We start from the raw sequence: 15,789 nt of genomic DNA on the forward strand, positions 1-15,789 counted from the left end.
ATATGAAATAGTTTGCCATTGGTTATTAAACATAACCATAAGTTTGCCAGGACGCTTTTGCGTTCTTGAAATTGATTGCTTAGGGTCCGGATGGATCCGGAACCCTAATTTTGTGAGCTATAGTTATCAATGGATAGTAACTTGGTTAGTGACCACCTGTCTTCTTTGCATGCTTTTGTTTTAAAGTTGAACTTACTAAGCATTTTCGCTTACCTAGTTGTTTCTTGTTGTAGGTAAGAACAAGGGCAAGGCAGAGCAGTGAGCGCTGGAGTCTACCTTGTGAATGTACATGTGGACCGACCTTTTGAGAAGCTGTTTTGTTTTTGAAAATGTTGTTTTATTTTCATAAACTAGGCTCAGTTTACTCTTCATAAACTATGTCTGTATTAAATATTAAGTATGACCATATGACTTTTAAAAAGTTTTTTTTATACGGTTTTTTGAGACATTTTGTTAAATGAAAACGTTTATATTTCTGCATTATTGAGTCTTGAAAATCTGGGTCGTTACAGCCAGCTGCCTCCTCAGGCTGTAGTACTCGTACACTGGGACTGTCGGCGTCACTGGCAACAAGAGATGTTTGGGCTTGTGGAGTGGAAGGTGGATCACAGGGCTCGTAGTCATGAGGCAAGATATTAGAATCTGTATCTGATTGTAAGTGGGTGGGTCGGCTCTGTTTCGTGGATCGATCTGAGACCACTAAAATCAGCTGCGCCAACTGAACCATGATCGTAGTCTGATTCTGAAGTAAGGTTGTCTGGCCCTCCTCAACCCTCTGTAGCCTCTGGGCATAATCAGACTGGCCCTCCTCAATCCTCTTGAGCCTCTGCATCAACTGCTCATAATCAGGTTGGGTAACCTGACTAGAGGAAGGTGCATAGGCTTGTGAAGTGCCTTCCTTAACCCTCGGGACATCCTCATAAAAAATAGAAGCTTCCTTTGCAACCTCTGCCAGCTTCTTTGCCTCGTTCTTGGGCTCTTTCCTCCGCTGCAGTCACAACCTCCACTACAATGGATTCCAACTCAGGGAATAACCTGGAATCAACGTCTGGGAGGTTATTGTAGTAAACTACCTCACCAGGACGTGGCTTCAGCATGGAAAATACCACTAACTACATGTTCCAATAACATATGTCAGAAAAAATTTAATAAAATAAACCATTAATTAATTAATTTGTGACATTTAACAAGATAAATTGGAACTTACTCGATGCTTGGCAAACATAGGAACCAACTCAGTTGTCGAAAGAGTGATATCGGTATTCGTAGCCCAATTAAGCATCCTGGGAATCTGGTTCCCACTATTCTCACTGAACTCACTCCCAATAGCTATCATGGCTTGCCCAGTACAGAAGTGCGGGGGCATAGCCATAGAAACTATACTTCGACTCCTTATGTGTTTTTTTTCTTGAACCCTCCTTCTTCTTCTCCTCATAATGTTTCAATTGCTTCTGCATGTCCCTATGAACTCCTCTAATACTCTCTCAACTCATATGGGGATGGTGTGTTCCCAAAATTCAACAGGTAACTAGGGAAAACTCTGCAATCCCAAATCTGCAAAGAGTGTTGCCCAAGTAGAACTAGCCCTCTTCAAGCTTCTTGCTTTCCACCTTACGCAACATAAGCTGATGCAGTAGAACCCCAAAAAAACTAAAGGGCTTTACCTTAAAGAACTGTCCAAACGGGATGCCTCTGCCCGTTCAATAAGCCCATGCCTCCTAAACTGCTCTATAAGGGTGTCTAAGTAAGCACTACCCCTATAAGTGACACGACCAGGAAAGTGTTTCTCTAACAGTATAATAAGGTCAGGCATTTGAAAAAAAAAACAAAAAAAAACCTATTAGTAATATATTTTAAACAATCTGGTAAACATCGAGGACCATCGAGGCATGTTGAGGCCCATCGAGGTTTAAAAAAATCAAACGGCAGATAAACTATCGAGGTCTGTCGAGGTACCACACAATATTGATGCTGACCATTACTGTCGAGGCCTATCGAGGCCTGTCGAGATCTATCGAGGTACATGTAAAATTAGAATATACTTAATTCTATCGAAGCCTATCGAGGTCCATGCAAAATTAGAAAATACCTAATTCTATCGAGGATTATAGATGCCTATTGAGGTCTCAAACAATATTGATGCTAGGCACTACTGTCGAGGCCTATTGAGGTCTATTGAGGCAATGCAAAATCAGAATATATCTAACTCTATCGAGGCACAATCAAACCTAGAGCCTAACATATACTATCGAGGCCTATCGATTTCTATCGATGTGAATAAAAATCTCGAAAAAAACTCAGATTTCTTCATTCCCCAGCCCCGATCTATTCAATGAACAAAAAAATTAACAAATAAATCAGGTTCAGAAAATTTATTGCAAAACAAACAAGTAAATCCCTCACCTTTGCCTATTTTGGGGTTCTTTCGTCGATATCTTGAGTTTTCTCGCCTACCCGCCTACTTCGGTCGAGATTTCTTGCCACTAATATGCGGTCGTGGTCATGGAAGACAATGCCCACATATTCCCTTGGATTCCAACAGTGAATGCGAAATGAGAGTGAAAGAATTTTGGGATTATGGTTTCGGGACCGAGAGAGTGAGGGAGAGAATAGAGAGAATCTGAGAGAGTAGAAAGAGAAAGTGCAAAACAAATGACAATGATATTTTTGGAACTAAGGAAGATACTAAGATCAAATATATATATATATTTATAGTGGGTAGGGTATTTTAGTTATGGTACCCTATTTAATGCATGGATAGTCAAATTTCTCATTTAAAATAAATAATATATATTTATAGAGAGAGAGAGAGTGGGGATAGTGCTGATATATACAAAATTACCAAACATCCGAACAATTCCAATCCTATCAAGTTTCAAATGGCCACTTCCTTTTCTCTGAGCTTATTAAAATTTTCCCACAACCCAAACACTACTACTGCTACTACCTATACAAACACCCTTTCCCATCTCCAACCCAAACATTCTTCTTCTTTTAGACCCAAAAACCCTTATCCCCCTCGCTTTTTTACCACCAACGGCAATGCCTCTTTCAACAATTCCCACCCTCGCTTCTCCCGCGCCCGCGGTCTCTCCTCACTCCCTCTTTCCACCAACAATTACGAGGTAATCATCCCTCCCCTCTATTTGGTTGCCCAGAAAATTTCATTCACAAATAGTCCAAATTTTATTGTTTTACTTATCTCCTTGCTTTTTGCGTTGCTCATTTTTGCTAGTAAGGCAATGTTTATTAAAGAGAATGAAATGCTGAAACTTCTAATTATTGTCTACAGATGTTACCAATTGACATTGTATGACCCATTTGCCAAAACGAATCGGTGTGTTTACATAACTAAAACAATTTATTAACTTTATTGCTTGGGTGACAAAAGTATTGAATTGTTTTTAATACTTCAAAATTAATCACTTTATTGTTATTAATTCATTTTTTAGGATTGTCCATGCTTATGCTCATGTGTCCAATGTGCCTTGTTATAGGTTTTCTGAACTCATCAGTAATTTTTTTTTCATCAAGTTTATTGTTGTTGTCCAAAATGTTTGTTTGGTAATGACAGGATTGAGATGTAACTTTCACTATCTATTTTCTTTTATCTCAACAATCGGCTTGTGTGTTCAAATGTTTTTCTGTGGCTTTTTTGTTTAACTTTCCATGTGTATTAATCCGAGAACTGATGAGGAGTGTCCAACTCCTTAATTGACCATTGGCTTTCAACTCTGCTGAAAAGTCACTAAAATCATAGCTAGACTATGGAACGGTTTTGGGTTCAAGTTATGTCCCCTTGTGGTTGACTATTTTGGTTTCATTTAACTCATGCTATTCTTGTAAAAACATATGCAGTTCTTTGATAATTCTTCTGAGGTGGAACTGAGGGTACATTTAAAGGACCAAAATGTTCGAAGTTCCAAAGATGTTTTTGTGGATGCAAATGAAACCTCTTTAACGATCAGAGCACTGAATTCGGGGTCTCCTACAACACTAATTGAAACTAATCGTTTGTTCGACAGAGTAAAGCCTGCAGAAACAATCTGGTTAGTTGAAAGTTGAAAACCTAAGTGCATGAATTGTGTAAATTTTTATAGAACTCCTCATGTTTAGGGTGATTATTAGTATTAATAATTTTATTTTCAACAGGTTGATAGATGATGATCAACTGGTTGTAATCTTGAAGAAGCAGGATCCAGATTTGAAATGGCCTGACATTATGGAGTCCTGGGAATCCTTGACAGTGGGATCTTCACAACTTCTGAAAGGAGCTTCAATCTACATTGTTGGGGAGTCAACAAATATCAACCAGCAAGTGGCTAAGGAACTTGCAGTGGGTATTGGGTAACTTCTCAGTTTTTTATATAACATTACTACACATTACATCGATCAGAAAAAAGGATGTTAGCCATTGTTCTACTATGTTCAATTTAATGTTCCATCTAATTATCTATATTTCTTTTTTACCAGTCTATTGTTCGTTGTTTGTAATCCTTCATGATCATTTAAATTACTTAGTTAGCTCATTATTATTTATAACTATCTACATCTTACAAGAGAAGTAAGTCTCACCACGAGTCTCTATATTTGGTTTGTTATGTGCATGATTTTCTGCAGTCTGCACCAGAGTCTGGTTACTGTAATTTTCTTTTCAAGTTTCCAACATGCATTTATTGTAGTCGTGTATCATCAATAAGTGCCCTTTTCCTGTTAAAACTCAGTACTTAGCAAGTAAACCCAACACAAGTTAAGCCTAAATAATTTCACTGTTTAATTACCTCTGATTGAAGATTGAATTGGTTTTCAGGTATACACCATTTAGTACGAAGGAGCTGTTGGAAAATTTTGCCAAGCAAACTATTGATTCATGTGAGTACATATTCTCTGCCCATCAATTATTGTCTTTTTGCCTCATTTGAAATCAGTTTAATAACAGGTATGAAGCTAAGTGACCAAGTCTGGCTGTAGAACTACTGAATTCTTATGGTGCATAAAGGGACTATCTACTGATTATCTACATGTTATATAACATGTAGATAGTCACCTAGTCAGTAGTTACCTTCTACAGTTTTCCATTTGTATTTTAGCATTGGCTTTAGATGAAATGCAACTATAAAGCTAATGATGAAGACAAAAAATAAATATATTAATAAAAAACAAATCTAATTTCCTAAAGATATGTTGACATAAATGGTATTAACCTAACCGGCATAATCCATATCAGGGGTTCTTTCTGAAAGCTCTGATTCTGTAGCTGAAGCAGAAAGTGCTATATTAGAAAGTTTAAGTAGGTACTGCCTATTAAATTGTTTGTTGGTTGGTTTGTTGTATGATTGTTTTGCTGTTGAAAACATAACCATATCTTTCTTTTGTCTACAGTCATGTTCGGACTGTTGTTGCAACACTAGGAGGACAGCAGGGAACAGCTCGAAGGACTGATAAATGGAGACATCTGCATGCAGGATTTACCGTATGGTTGTCACAAACTGAAGCTATAGGTAACTTGCCTTATTCCTTTCAGACAAGGGACATCTAGCAGTACTTATCATTCCTTGTTTCTGAAATTGTTTTTTGTCAACATTTTTATACTTCTCAAATCTGCAATTTGATCCTTCCTTCTTCTGTCAATAAAGTCACCTTCTGCTTGTTTCCCTAATCCATGATATAACAACCAAATAAATTGTCTTCTTAGATGGCAATTGATGAGTTAATGCTTCTACGAATTGCACATAATTCTAGGACACAAATTTCTTGTGAGTTTGCTACCTTGTGTTCTTGGATAAAAAAGGAACAAAGAGTATTTCACCTACTCTTTTCTGCTCTTCTTTTAATATTTATGAGCATATTTGTTGCATTTTTAGGGAATTGTTCTATTGAACTAGGAAAATGGTTAAAGTAATCCGACATATTGAAAAACCTTTTAGTCACAAATAATAGAGAAAAATCTGGTATATTATTTCTATTCAATAAACATATATTTATACAAGTATATGGTTACTCAAACCGTGTGAATCAAATGACTGGTGTACAGAAAAGAATCAGCCTACTAATGAGTTTCCTAAAATAAGAATAGCTGTCAAATATTGAGAAATTTGACAGCTTTACAAGAATATCTCTAAACTAGGAATTTATCTAAATAATATGATTTTTTTCCCACACCTTTTAACTTTTAAGAATCCAGAACAGCACCCGAAAGGATTCTAGGTACCCAAATCCATATTGGTGCAGTTATTATAGTACAAGGCCACCACATTTTGTACCTTAATATTTTTTTAAAGGAAATGGGAAGCCATAATGAATAAGGTTGCCTTATTTCTGTTTTCCATTGGTATGAGCTGGAACTCTCCTACTTTATATGAAGACGAACTCCATTTAGCTTGGCTTATGTTCAGCAGAAAGTGGAGAGGATAGAGGTGCAGCACAAGGAATGCATTATTAAATTGTAACTAATTTAATATGGAAAGTGCTAAATTTTTTTGCACTTTTTCCCTAAAGAACATTTGATCAATTTGCGGAGCATTCTGATCAAATGATGTACCTCAATCTTGTCTATTATGCTTGAATGAGATTGTTTAGATGGTTATTGAGTTATTTTAATTTGAATTACTTAACTTGATAAGCCATTGGTCAGTTTTATCTATGTTAAGAGGAAATATAGAAGCTAAGCTTCTGTATTTTTTGTTTTGTTTTGTAGCTGGTAGATTGTTATTTGGTTGAGTTTGTTGTTTTGTTTGTAGAGAGTAGTCTGAGTGACTTTGGAAGAGGGAAGTCTCTTGAATCAACTTGTACATGTTATAGGGTTTCAATCTCAAGATTGAAACCATTGTTGAATAAAGATCATGTTCATTCATTCCTGGAAATCTCTACTATTTTCTCACAACTCTACTGGGTTTTGTAGACATTCTAGAAAAAGGACTCCTTTTTGTATTCAATTTAGAAACTGTCGTGAAAACCCAGATGTATGAGCTTGATCCTCATCAGTTGCAAGTAATAATTTTTGTCAGCAATCCCTGCTAACTTTCTTGCAGATGAAGATTCAGCAAAAGAAGAAGCCAGGAAACATGTTCAAGATGGTGGATCAGGTTACTCAAAAGCAGATGTTGTCGTCAAGTTCCAGGGTTGGGATACAGATTATGCCAAAAGTTTGGCTCAGGCATGCCTGAGTGCCCTCAAACAATTAATTCTATCTGACAAGAAGCTCCCAGGTACTCCAAAGTCCAAACAAACCTATTATTTCTCATAGCTTACTGGTTAGTTTGACACGGTGATACATGTTTCTCTTGTTCTCTACTGCTAGTATATGGTGAAGTGAAATAACAAGCAAATTTTTATAATTCAAATATATGACAATTAACAGAAGTTCCATACTCTAATGAAACACTGAAACAAAGGTAAAGAATCACTTTGAAGTCAAGTAGAGCACTCTATAAACTGATATTTTGGTTTATGAACAACCTTAATTGTAGTAAAACATCTCTTTTTAACTTCATCTGCCATTTTGTGGTTACTATTATGTATTCATAGTTAAGGTTTTTGAACAAAACAACCTTAATTATGTTTTCATAATATTTGCTTTTTTGAAGGCTTGTTGGGTCATATCTGGCCCACATTTTTTACTTGCGTGTGATTTTGCTGATTTTGCAGGTAAGAAGAGCCTCTACATACGGTTAGGATGCCGTGGTGATTGGCCGAACATTAAGCCTCCTGGTTGGGATCCATCATCAGCTGGAGGTGGTGTATCTCCTGCTACATTTTAATCCAATTTTTAGATGAACAGTTCAATTTTTGTTGTTGGTGATATGTTCCCTTAAGCTTTGTTGTGAAATGTAAAGAGTTGTTTCTCATTATAGTGGTGTTATTGTTCACCAAGATAAAAGGCTTGAGTTGGGAAATCTACCATATGCACAGTTGAGCTTTCCTTTCCACAAAATACATAGTAATTGTTTAAGAACCAACATATTTTTTATATTATTATTTAACCACAAATATTAATTTGCAATATTAACTAAGTTTATCTTGCACCACAAAAAGCTACTGTACAATTTGCACTTTTTCATTTTGTTAATGCCCAAAATGGACACAGCTGTTTGCATCCCTATATAAATATTCTGAAACATAGGCTAAATTCAGATAAACATCAACAACCTAAAATAAAAGCAAAGTACGTAATTATTTAAAATTATTAAGGTCATCTTTAGAAGGTAGGAGTAGATAAGATTAGATAATTTGATAAATTTATAATATGAGAGAAAAAATGAATCCAACTGAAGAAATTAATAATAAAAAGAAATTACAACTTTGTATCTAATATTTTTTATGTATAATTTATTGTTAGTAAATGATCAACTCATTCATTTAATATATTTTTTTCTTAAATATTTCTTATCCAACTCTTCAAACATCACCTAATTGAAAATATAATTGAGAAATTATATGAAATGATCCATGTTCTCAATTTAAGTGTTAGCAAATGTCTTTATTTTATAAATAGTAAGCAAATGACCTCCCAACTTTTCGGGGTCACATTAATTTCCATTCTTACCCTTTATTTTAATAAGTTTCAAATTTGTATTTACATTCCACGTCATTTTTACTACCAATCTCACTTTATTTAATGTTCTCTTGCATTCCTTTTTATTTTTGAATAATAATGCTCTCTTTCTCTCTCCCATTACATCCAACAAGAGCTTTATTTTTTGACAAGTTTTTAAAGGGAAATTTCAATTTGTATGCTTGATCATTTTTATAATTACAAAAAAATGCTATGCATATTAAAAATTACAAAATAATGCTATTTTTTGGCACTTTACCCAAAATGCCCTTTCCACTTCCTCCTCACTTCTCATTTCTCTCTTCTCTCTTCCCTCTCTCTCTCTCTCTCTCTCTCTCTCTTATTTCACTCTCTCTCACCTCACAACATCACCACCACACTAAATATTATATTTCGAACAAATTTGGACATGATTTTTGGATTTTTTTGACAATTTTTTTCAGATCTGAAACTCTGAAATCTGCAGAAAATCGACCTTGCTCGATGGGACCTTCAAAATCATGATTTTTCATGAAAAAATGACTTAGCTCGATAGTGGCTCGATGTCAGCTCGATGAGACCTTCAAAATCATGATTTTTCATGAAAAAATGACTTAGCTCGATGATGGTTCGATGGTGCTTGATGCAATTATTGTAAGAGACATAATTTTTCACTCGGGTGTCCGTTTGGGGTGATTTCTTTTTTTGATTTTGGGTATTTTTTCAAGATCTACACGTTTCACAAGTTAATATGCACATTTGTGAAGTGTAACACTTGTAAAAAGTACAAAAGTGCAAACATACCTCATTTTAAGACATCTTTAGGTATATTTTTAAGTTTTAAACTTCCCAAATGTGCATATAAACATGTCAAACGTGTAGATCTTGAAAAATACCCAAAATAAAAAAAAAATCACCCCAAACAGACACCCGAGTGAAAAATTATGTCTCTTACAAGAATTGCATCGAGCACCATCGAGCCACTATCGAGCTACCATCAAACCACCATGGAGCTAAGTCATTTTTTCATGAAAAATCATGATTTTGAAGGTCTCATCGAGCTGGCATTGAGCACCATCGAGCCACCATTCGCTGGGGCCTTCAAGATCAAAATTTTCATGAAAAAATGACTTAGCTCGATGGTGGTTCGATGGTAGCTCGATAATGACTCGATGGTGCTTGATGCAATTCTTGCAAGAGACATAATTTTTCACTCGGGTGTTTGTTTGGGGTGATATTTTTTTTTATTTTGGGTATTTTTTTCAAGATCTACACGTTTAACATGCTCATATGTACATTTGGGAAGTGTAACACTTGTAAAAATAAAAAAGTGCAAACATACCTCATGTTTAAGACATATTTTGGTATATTTTTAAGTTTTAAACTTCCCAAATATACATATGAGCATGTTAAACGTGTAGATCTTGAAAAAATACCCAAAATAAAAAAAAATCACCCCAAACGGACACCTGAGTGAAAAATTAGGTCACTTGCAAGAATTGCATCGAGCACCATCGAGCCATTATCGAGCTAATATCGAACCACCATCGAGCTAAGTCATTTTTTCATGAAAATCTTGATCTTGAAGGCCCCAGCGAATGGTGGCTCGATGAGACCTTCAAAATCATAATTTTTCATGAAAAAATGACTTAGCTCGATGGTGGTTCGATGGTAGCTCGATAGTGGCGCGATGGTGCTCGATGGTGCTTGATGCAATTCTTGTAAGAGACATAATTTTTCACCCGGGTATCCATTTGGGGTGATTTTTTTTTTATTTTGGGTATTTTTTCAAGATCTACATGTTTGACATGTTAATATGCACATTTGTGAAGTGCAACACTTGTAAAAAGTACAAAAGTGCAAACATACCTCATGTTTAAGACATCTTTTGGTATATTTTTAAGTTTTAAACTTCCCAAATGTGCATATTAACATGTCAAACGTGTAGATCTTGAAAAAATACCCAGAATAAAAGAAAATCACCCCAAACGGACACCCGAGTAAAAGATTGTCTCTTACAAGAATTGCATCGAGCACCATCGAGCCACTATCGAGCTACCATCGAGCTAAGTCATTTTTTCATGAAAAATCACGATTTTGAAGGTCTCATCGAGCTGGCATTGAGCACCATCGAGCCACCATTCGCTGGGGCCTTCAAGATCAAGATTTTCATGAAAAAATGACTTAGCTCGATGGTGGTTCGATGGTAGCTCGATAATGGCTTGATGGTACTCGATGCATTTCTTGCAAGAGACATAATTTTTCACTCGGCTGTCCGTTTGGGGTGATTTTTTTGTTTTGATTTTGGGTATTTTTTTCCAGATCTACACGTTTAACATGCTCATATGTACATTTGGGAAGTGTAACACTTGTAAAAAATAAAAAAGTGCAAACATACCTCATGTTTAAGATATATTTTGGTATATTTTTAAGTTTTAAACTTCCCAAATGTACATATGAGCATGTTAAACGTGTAGATCTTGAAAAAATACCCAAAATAAAAAAAATCACCCCAAACGAACACCTGAGTGAAAAATTATGTCTCTTGCAAGAATTGCATCGAGCACCATCGAGCCATTATCGAGCTAACATCGAACCACCATCGAGCTAAGTCATTTTTTCATGAAAATCTTGATCTTGAAGGCCCCAGCGAATGGTGGCTCGATGGTGCTCGATGCCAACTCGATAAGACCTTCAAAATCATAATATTTCATGAAAAAATGACTTAGCTCGATGGTGGTACGATGGGAGCTCGATAATGGCTCGATGGTGCTTGATGCAATTCTTGTAAGAGACATAATTTTTCACTCCGGTGTCCGTTTGGGGTGATTTTTTTTTTATTTTGGGTATTTTTTCAAGATCTACACGTTTGACATGTAAATATGCACATATGTGAAGTGTACCACTTGTAAAAAGTACAAAAGTGCAAACATACCTCATGTTTAAGACATCTTTTGGTATATTTTTAAGTTTTAAACTTCCCAAATGTGCATATTAACATGTCAAACGTGTAGCTCTTGAAAATACCCAAAATAAAAAAAAAATCACCCCAAACGGACACCCGAGTGAAAAATTATGTCTCTTACAAGAATTGCATCGAGCACCATCGAGCCACTATTGATCTACCATCGAACCACCATCGAGCTAAGTCATTTTTTCATGAAAAATCATGATTTTAAAGGTCTCATCGAGCTGGAATTGAGCACCATCGAGCCACCATTCTCTGGGGCCTTCAAGATAAAGATTTTCATGAAAAAATGACTTAGCTCGATGGTGGTTCGATGGTAGCTCGATAATGGCTCGATGGTGCTCGATGCAATTCTTGCAAAAGACATAATTTTTCACTCGGGTGTCGGTTTGGGGTGATTTTTTTTGTTTTTGATTTTGGGTATTTTTTTCAAGATCTACACGTTTAACATGCTCATATGTACATTTGGGAAGTGTAACACTTGTAAAAAATAAAAAAGTGCAAACATACCTCATGTTTAAGACATATTTTGGTATATTTTTAAGTTTTAAACTTCACAAATGTACATATGAGCATGTTAAACGTGTAGATCTTGAAAAAAATACCCAAAATAAAAAAAAAATCACCCCAAACGGACACCTGAGTGAAAAATTATGTCTCCTGCAGGAATTGCATCGAGCACCATCGAGCCATTATCGTGCTAACATCGAACCACTATCGAGCTAAGTCATTTTTTCATGAAAATCTTAATCTTGAAGGCCCTAGCGAATGGTGGCTCGATACCAGCTCGATGAGACCTTTAAAATCATAATTTTTCATGAAAAAATGACTTAGCTAGATGGTGGTTCGATGGTAGCTCGATAGTGGCTCGATGGTGCTTGATGCAATTCTTGTAAGAGACATAATTTTTCACTCAGGTGTCCGTTTGAGGTGATTTTTTTTTATTTTGGGTATTTTTTCAAGATCTACACGTTTGACATGTTAATATGCACATTTTTGAAGTGTAACACTTGTAAAAAGTACAAAAGTGCAAACATACCTCATGTTTAAGACATCTTTTGGTATATTTTTAAGTTTTAAACTTCCCAAATGTGCATATTAACATGTCAAACGTGTAGATCTTGAAAAAATACCCAGAATAAAAAAAAATCACCCCAAATGGACACCCGAGTAAAAGATTGTCTCTTACAAGAATTGCATCGAGCACCATTGAGCTATTATCGAGCTACCATCGAACCACCATCAAGCTAAGTCATTTTTTCATGAAAAATCATGATCTTGAAGGCCCCAGCGAATGGCGGCTCGATGGTGCTCGATGCCAGCTTGATGAGACCTTCAAAATCATAATTTTTCATGAAAAAATGACTTAGCTCGATGGTGGTTCGATGGTAGCTCGATAATGGCTCGATGGTGCTTGATGCAATTCTTGTAAGAGACATAATTTTTCACTCGGGTGTCCGTTTGGGGTGATTTCTTTTTTGATTTTGGGTATTTTTTCAAGATCTACACGTTTGACATGTTAATATGCACATTTGTGAAGTGTAACACTTGTAAAAAGTACAAAAGTGCAAACGTACCTCATGTTTAAGACATCTTTTGGTATATTTTTAAGTTTTAAACTTCCCAAATGTGCATATTAACATGTCAAATGCGTAAATCTTGAAAAATACCCAAAATAAAAAAAAACCACCACAAACGGACACCCGAGTGAAAAATTATGTCTCTTACAAGAATTGCATCGACCACCATCGAGCCATTATCGAGCTACCATCGAACCACCATCGATCTAAGTCATTTTTTCATGAAAAATCATGATTTTGAAGGTCTCATCGAGATAGCATTGAGCACCATCAAGCCACCATTTGCTGGGGCCTTCAAGATCAAGATTTTCATGAAAAAATGACTTAGCTCGATGGTAGCTCGATAATGGCTTGATGGTGCTCTATGGTGCTTGATGCAATTCTTGTAAGAGACATAATTTTTCACTCGGGTGTTCGTTTGAGGTGATTTTTTTTTATTTTGGGTATTTTTTCAAGATCTACACGTTTGAAATGTTAATAAGCACATTTGTGAAGTGTAACACTTGTTAAAAGTACAAAAGTGCAAACATACCTCATGTTTAAGACATCTTTTGGTATATTTTTAAGTTTTAAACTTCCCAAATGTGCATATTAACATGTCAAAAGTGTAGATCTTGAAAAAATACCCAAAATAAAAACAAATCACCCTAAACGGACAGCTGAGTGAAATATTATGTCTCTTGCAAGAATTGCATCGAGCACCATCGAGCCATTATCGAGCTAACATCAAACCACCATCGAGCTAAGTCATTTTTCCATGAAAATCTTGATCTTGAAGGCCCTAGCGAATGGTGGCACGATGGTGCTCGATGCTAGCTCGATGAGACCTTCAAAATCATGATTTTTCATGAAAAAATGACTTAGCTCGATGGTGGTTCGATGGTAGCTCGATAGTGGCTCGATGGTGCTCGATCGTGCTTGATGCAATTCTTGTAAGAGACATAATTTTTCACTCGGGTATCCGTTTGGTGTGATTTTTTTTTATTTTGGGTATTTTTTCAAGATCTACACATTTGACATGTTAATATGCACATTTGTGAATTGTAACACTTGTTAAAAGTACAAAAGTGCAAACATAACTCATGTTTAAAACATCTTTTGATATATTTTTAAGTTTTAAACTTCCCAAATGTGCACATTAACATGTCAAACGTGTAGATCTTGAAAAAATACCCACAATAAAAAAAAATCACCCCAAACGGACATCTGAGAGAAATATTATGTGTCTTGCAAGAATTGGATCGACCACCATCGAGCCATTATCGAGCTAACATCAAACCACCATCGAGCTAAGTCATTTTTCCATGAAAATCTTGATCTTGAAGGCCCCAACGAATGGTGGCTCGATGGTGCTCGATGCCAGCTCGATGAGACCTTCAAAATCATAATTTTTCATGAAAAAATGACTTAGCTCGATGGTGGTTCGATGGTAGCTCGATAGTGGCTCGATGGTGCTCGATGCAATTCTTGTAAGAGACATAATTTTTCACTCGGGTGTCCGTTTGGGGTGATTTTTTTTTTATTTTGGGTATTATTTCAAGATCTACACGTTTGACATGTTAATATGCACATTTGTGAGGTGTAACACTTGTAAAAAGTACAAAAGTGCAAACATACCTCATGTTTAAGATATCTTTTGGTATATTTTTAAGTTTTAAACTTCCCAAATGTGCACATTAACATGTCAAACGTGTAGAGCTTGAAAAAATACCCAAAATCTAAAAAAAAATCACCCCAAACGGACACCCGAGTGAAAAATTATGTCTCTTACAAGAATTGTATCGAGCACCATCGACCACTATCGATCTACCTTCGAACCACCATGGAGCTAAGCCATTTTTTCATGAAAAATCATGATTTTGAAGGTCTTATCGAGCTGGCATTGAGCACCATCGAGCCACCATTCACTGGGGCCTTCAAGATCAAGCTTTTCATGAAAAAATGACTTAACTCGATGGTGGTTCGATGGTAGCTTGATAATGGCTCGATGGTGCTCGATGCAATTCTTGCAAGAGACATAATTTTTCACTCGGGTATCCGTTTGGGGTGATTTTTTTTTTTTTGATTTTGGGTATTTTTTCAAAATCTACACGTTTAACTTGCTCATATGTACATTTGGGAAGTGTAACAGTTGTAAAAAATAAAAAAGTGCAAACATACCTCCTGTTTAAGACATATTTTGGTATATTTTTAAGTTTTTAACTTCCCAAATGTACATATGAGCATGTTAAACGTATAGATCTTGAAAAAAACACCCAAAATAAAAAAAAATAACCACAAACGAACACCTGAGTGAAAAATTATGTCTCTTGCAAGAATTGCATCGAGCACCATCGAGCCATTATCGAGCTAACATCGAACCACCATCGAGCTAAGTCATTTTTTCATGAAAATCTTGATCTGGAAGGCCCTAGCGAATGGTGGCTCAATGCCAGCTCGATGAGACCTTCAAAATCATAATATTTCATGAAAAAATGACTTAGCTCGATGGTGGTTCGATGGTAGCTCGATAGTGACTCGATGGTGCTAGATGTAATTCTTGTAAGAGACATAATTTTTCACTCGGGTGTCCGTTTGAGGAGATTTTTTTTTATTTTGGGTATTTTTTCAATATCTACACGTTTGACATGTTAATATGCACATTTTTGACTTGTAACACTTGTAAAAAGTACAAAAGTGCAAACATACATAATGTTTAAGTCATCTTT

At 35.8% G+C, this 15,789-nt stretch overlaps 1 protein-coding gene across 1 annotated transcript; it reads left to right on the forward strand.

Moving 5' to 3' along the window:
* Nucleotides 1-2,835: 2,835 nt before the first annotated feature.
* LOC133777785 (probable inactive shikimate kinase like 2, chloroplastic) lies at nt 2,836-8,033 on the forward strand. The gene is made up of 8 exons (XM_062217522.1): nt 2,836-3,125; nt 3,859-4,049; nt 4,153-4,347; nt 4,811-4,872; nt 5,228-5,294; nt 5,383-5,501; nt 7,032-7,208; nt 7,648-8,033. The coding sequence occupies exons 1-8, from the start codon at nt 2,880-2,882 to the stop codon at nt 7,758-7,760; spliced, it is 1,170 nt and encodes a 389-aa protein (XP_062073506.1). The 5' UTR covers nt 2,836-2,879; the 3' UTR covers nt 7,761-8,033.
* Nucleotides 8,034-15,789: the final 7,756 nt, after the last annotated feature.

Source organism: Humulus lupulus, chromosome 5, assembly GCF_963169125.1.
Source record: "Humulus lupulus chromosome 5, drHumLupu1.1, whole genome shotgun sequence".
NCBI classification, from domain to species: domain Eukaryota; kingdom Viridiplantae; phylum Streptophyta; class Magnoliopsida; order Rosales; family Cannabaceae; genus Humulus; species Humulus lupulus.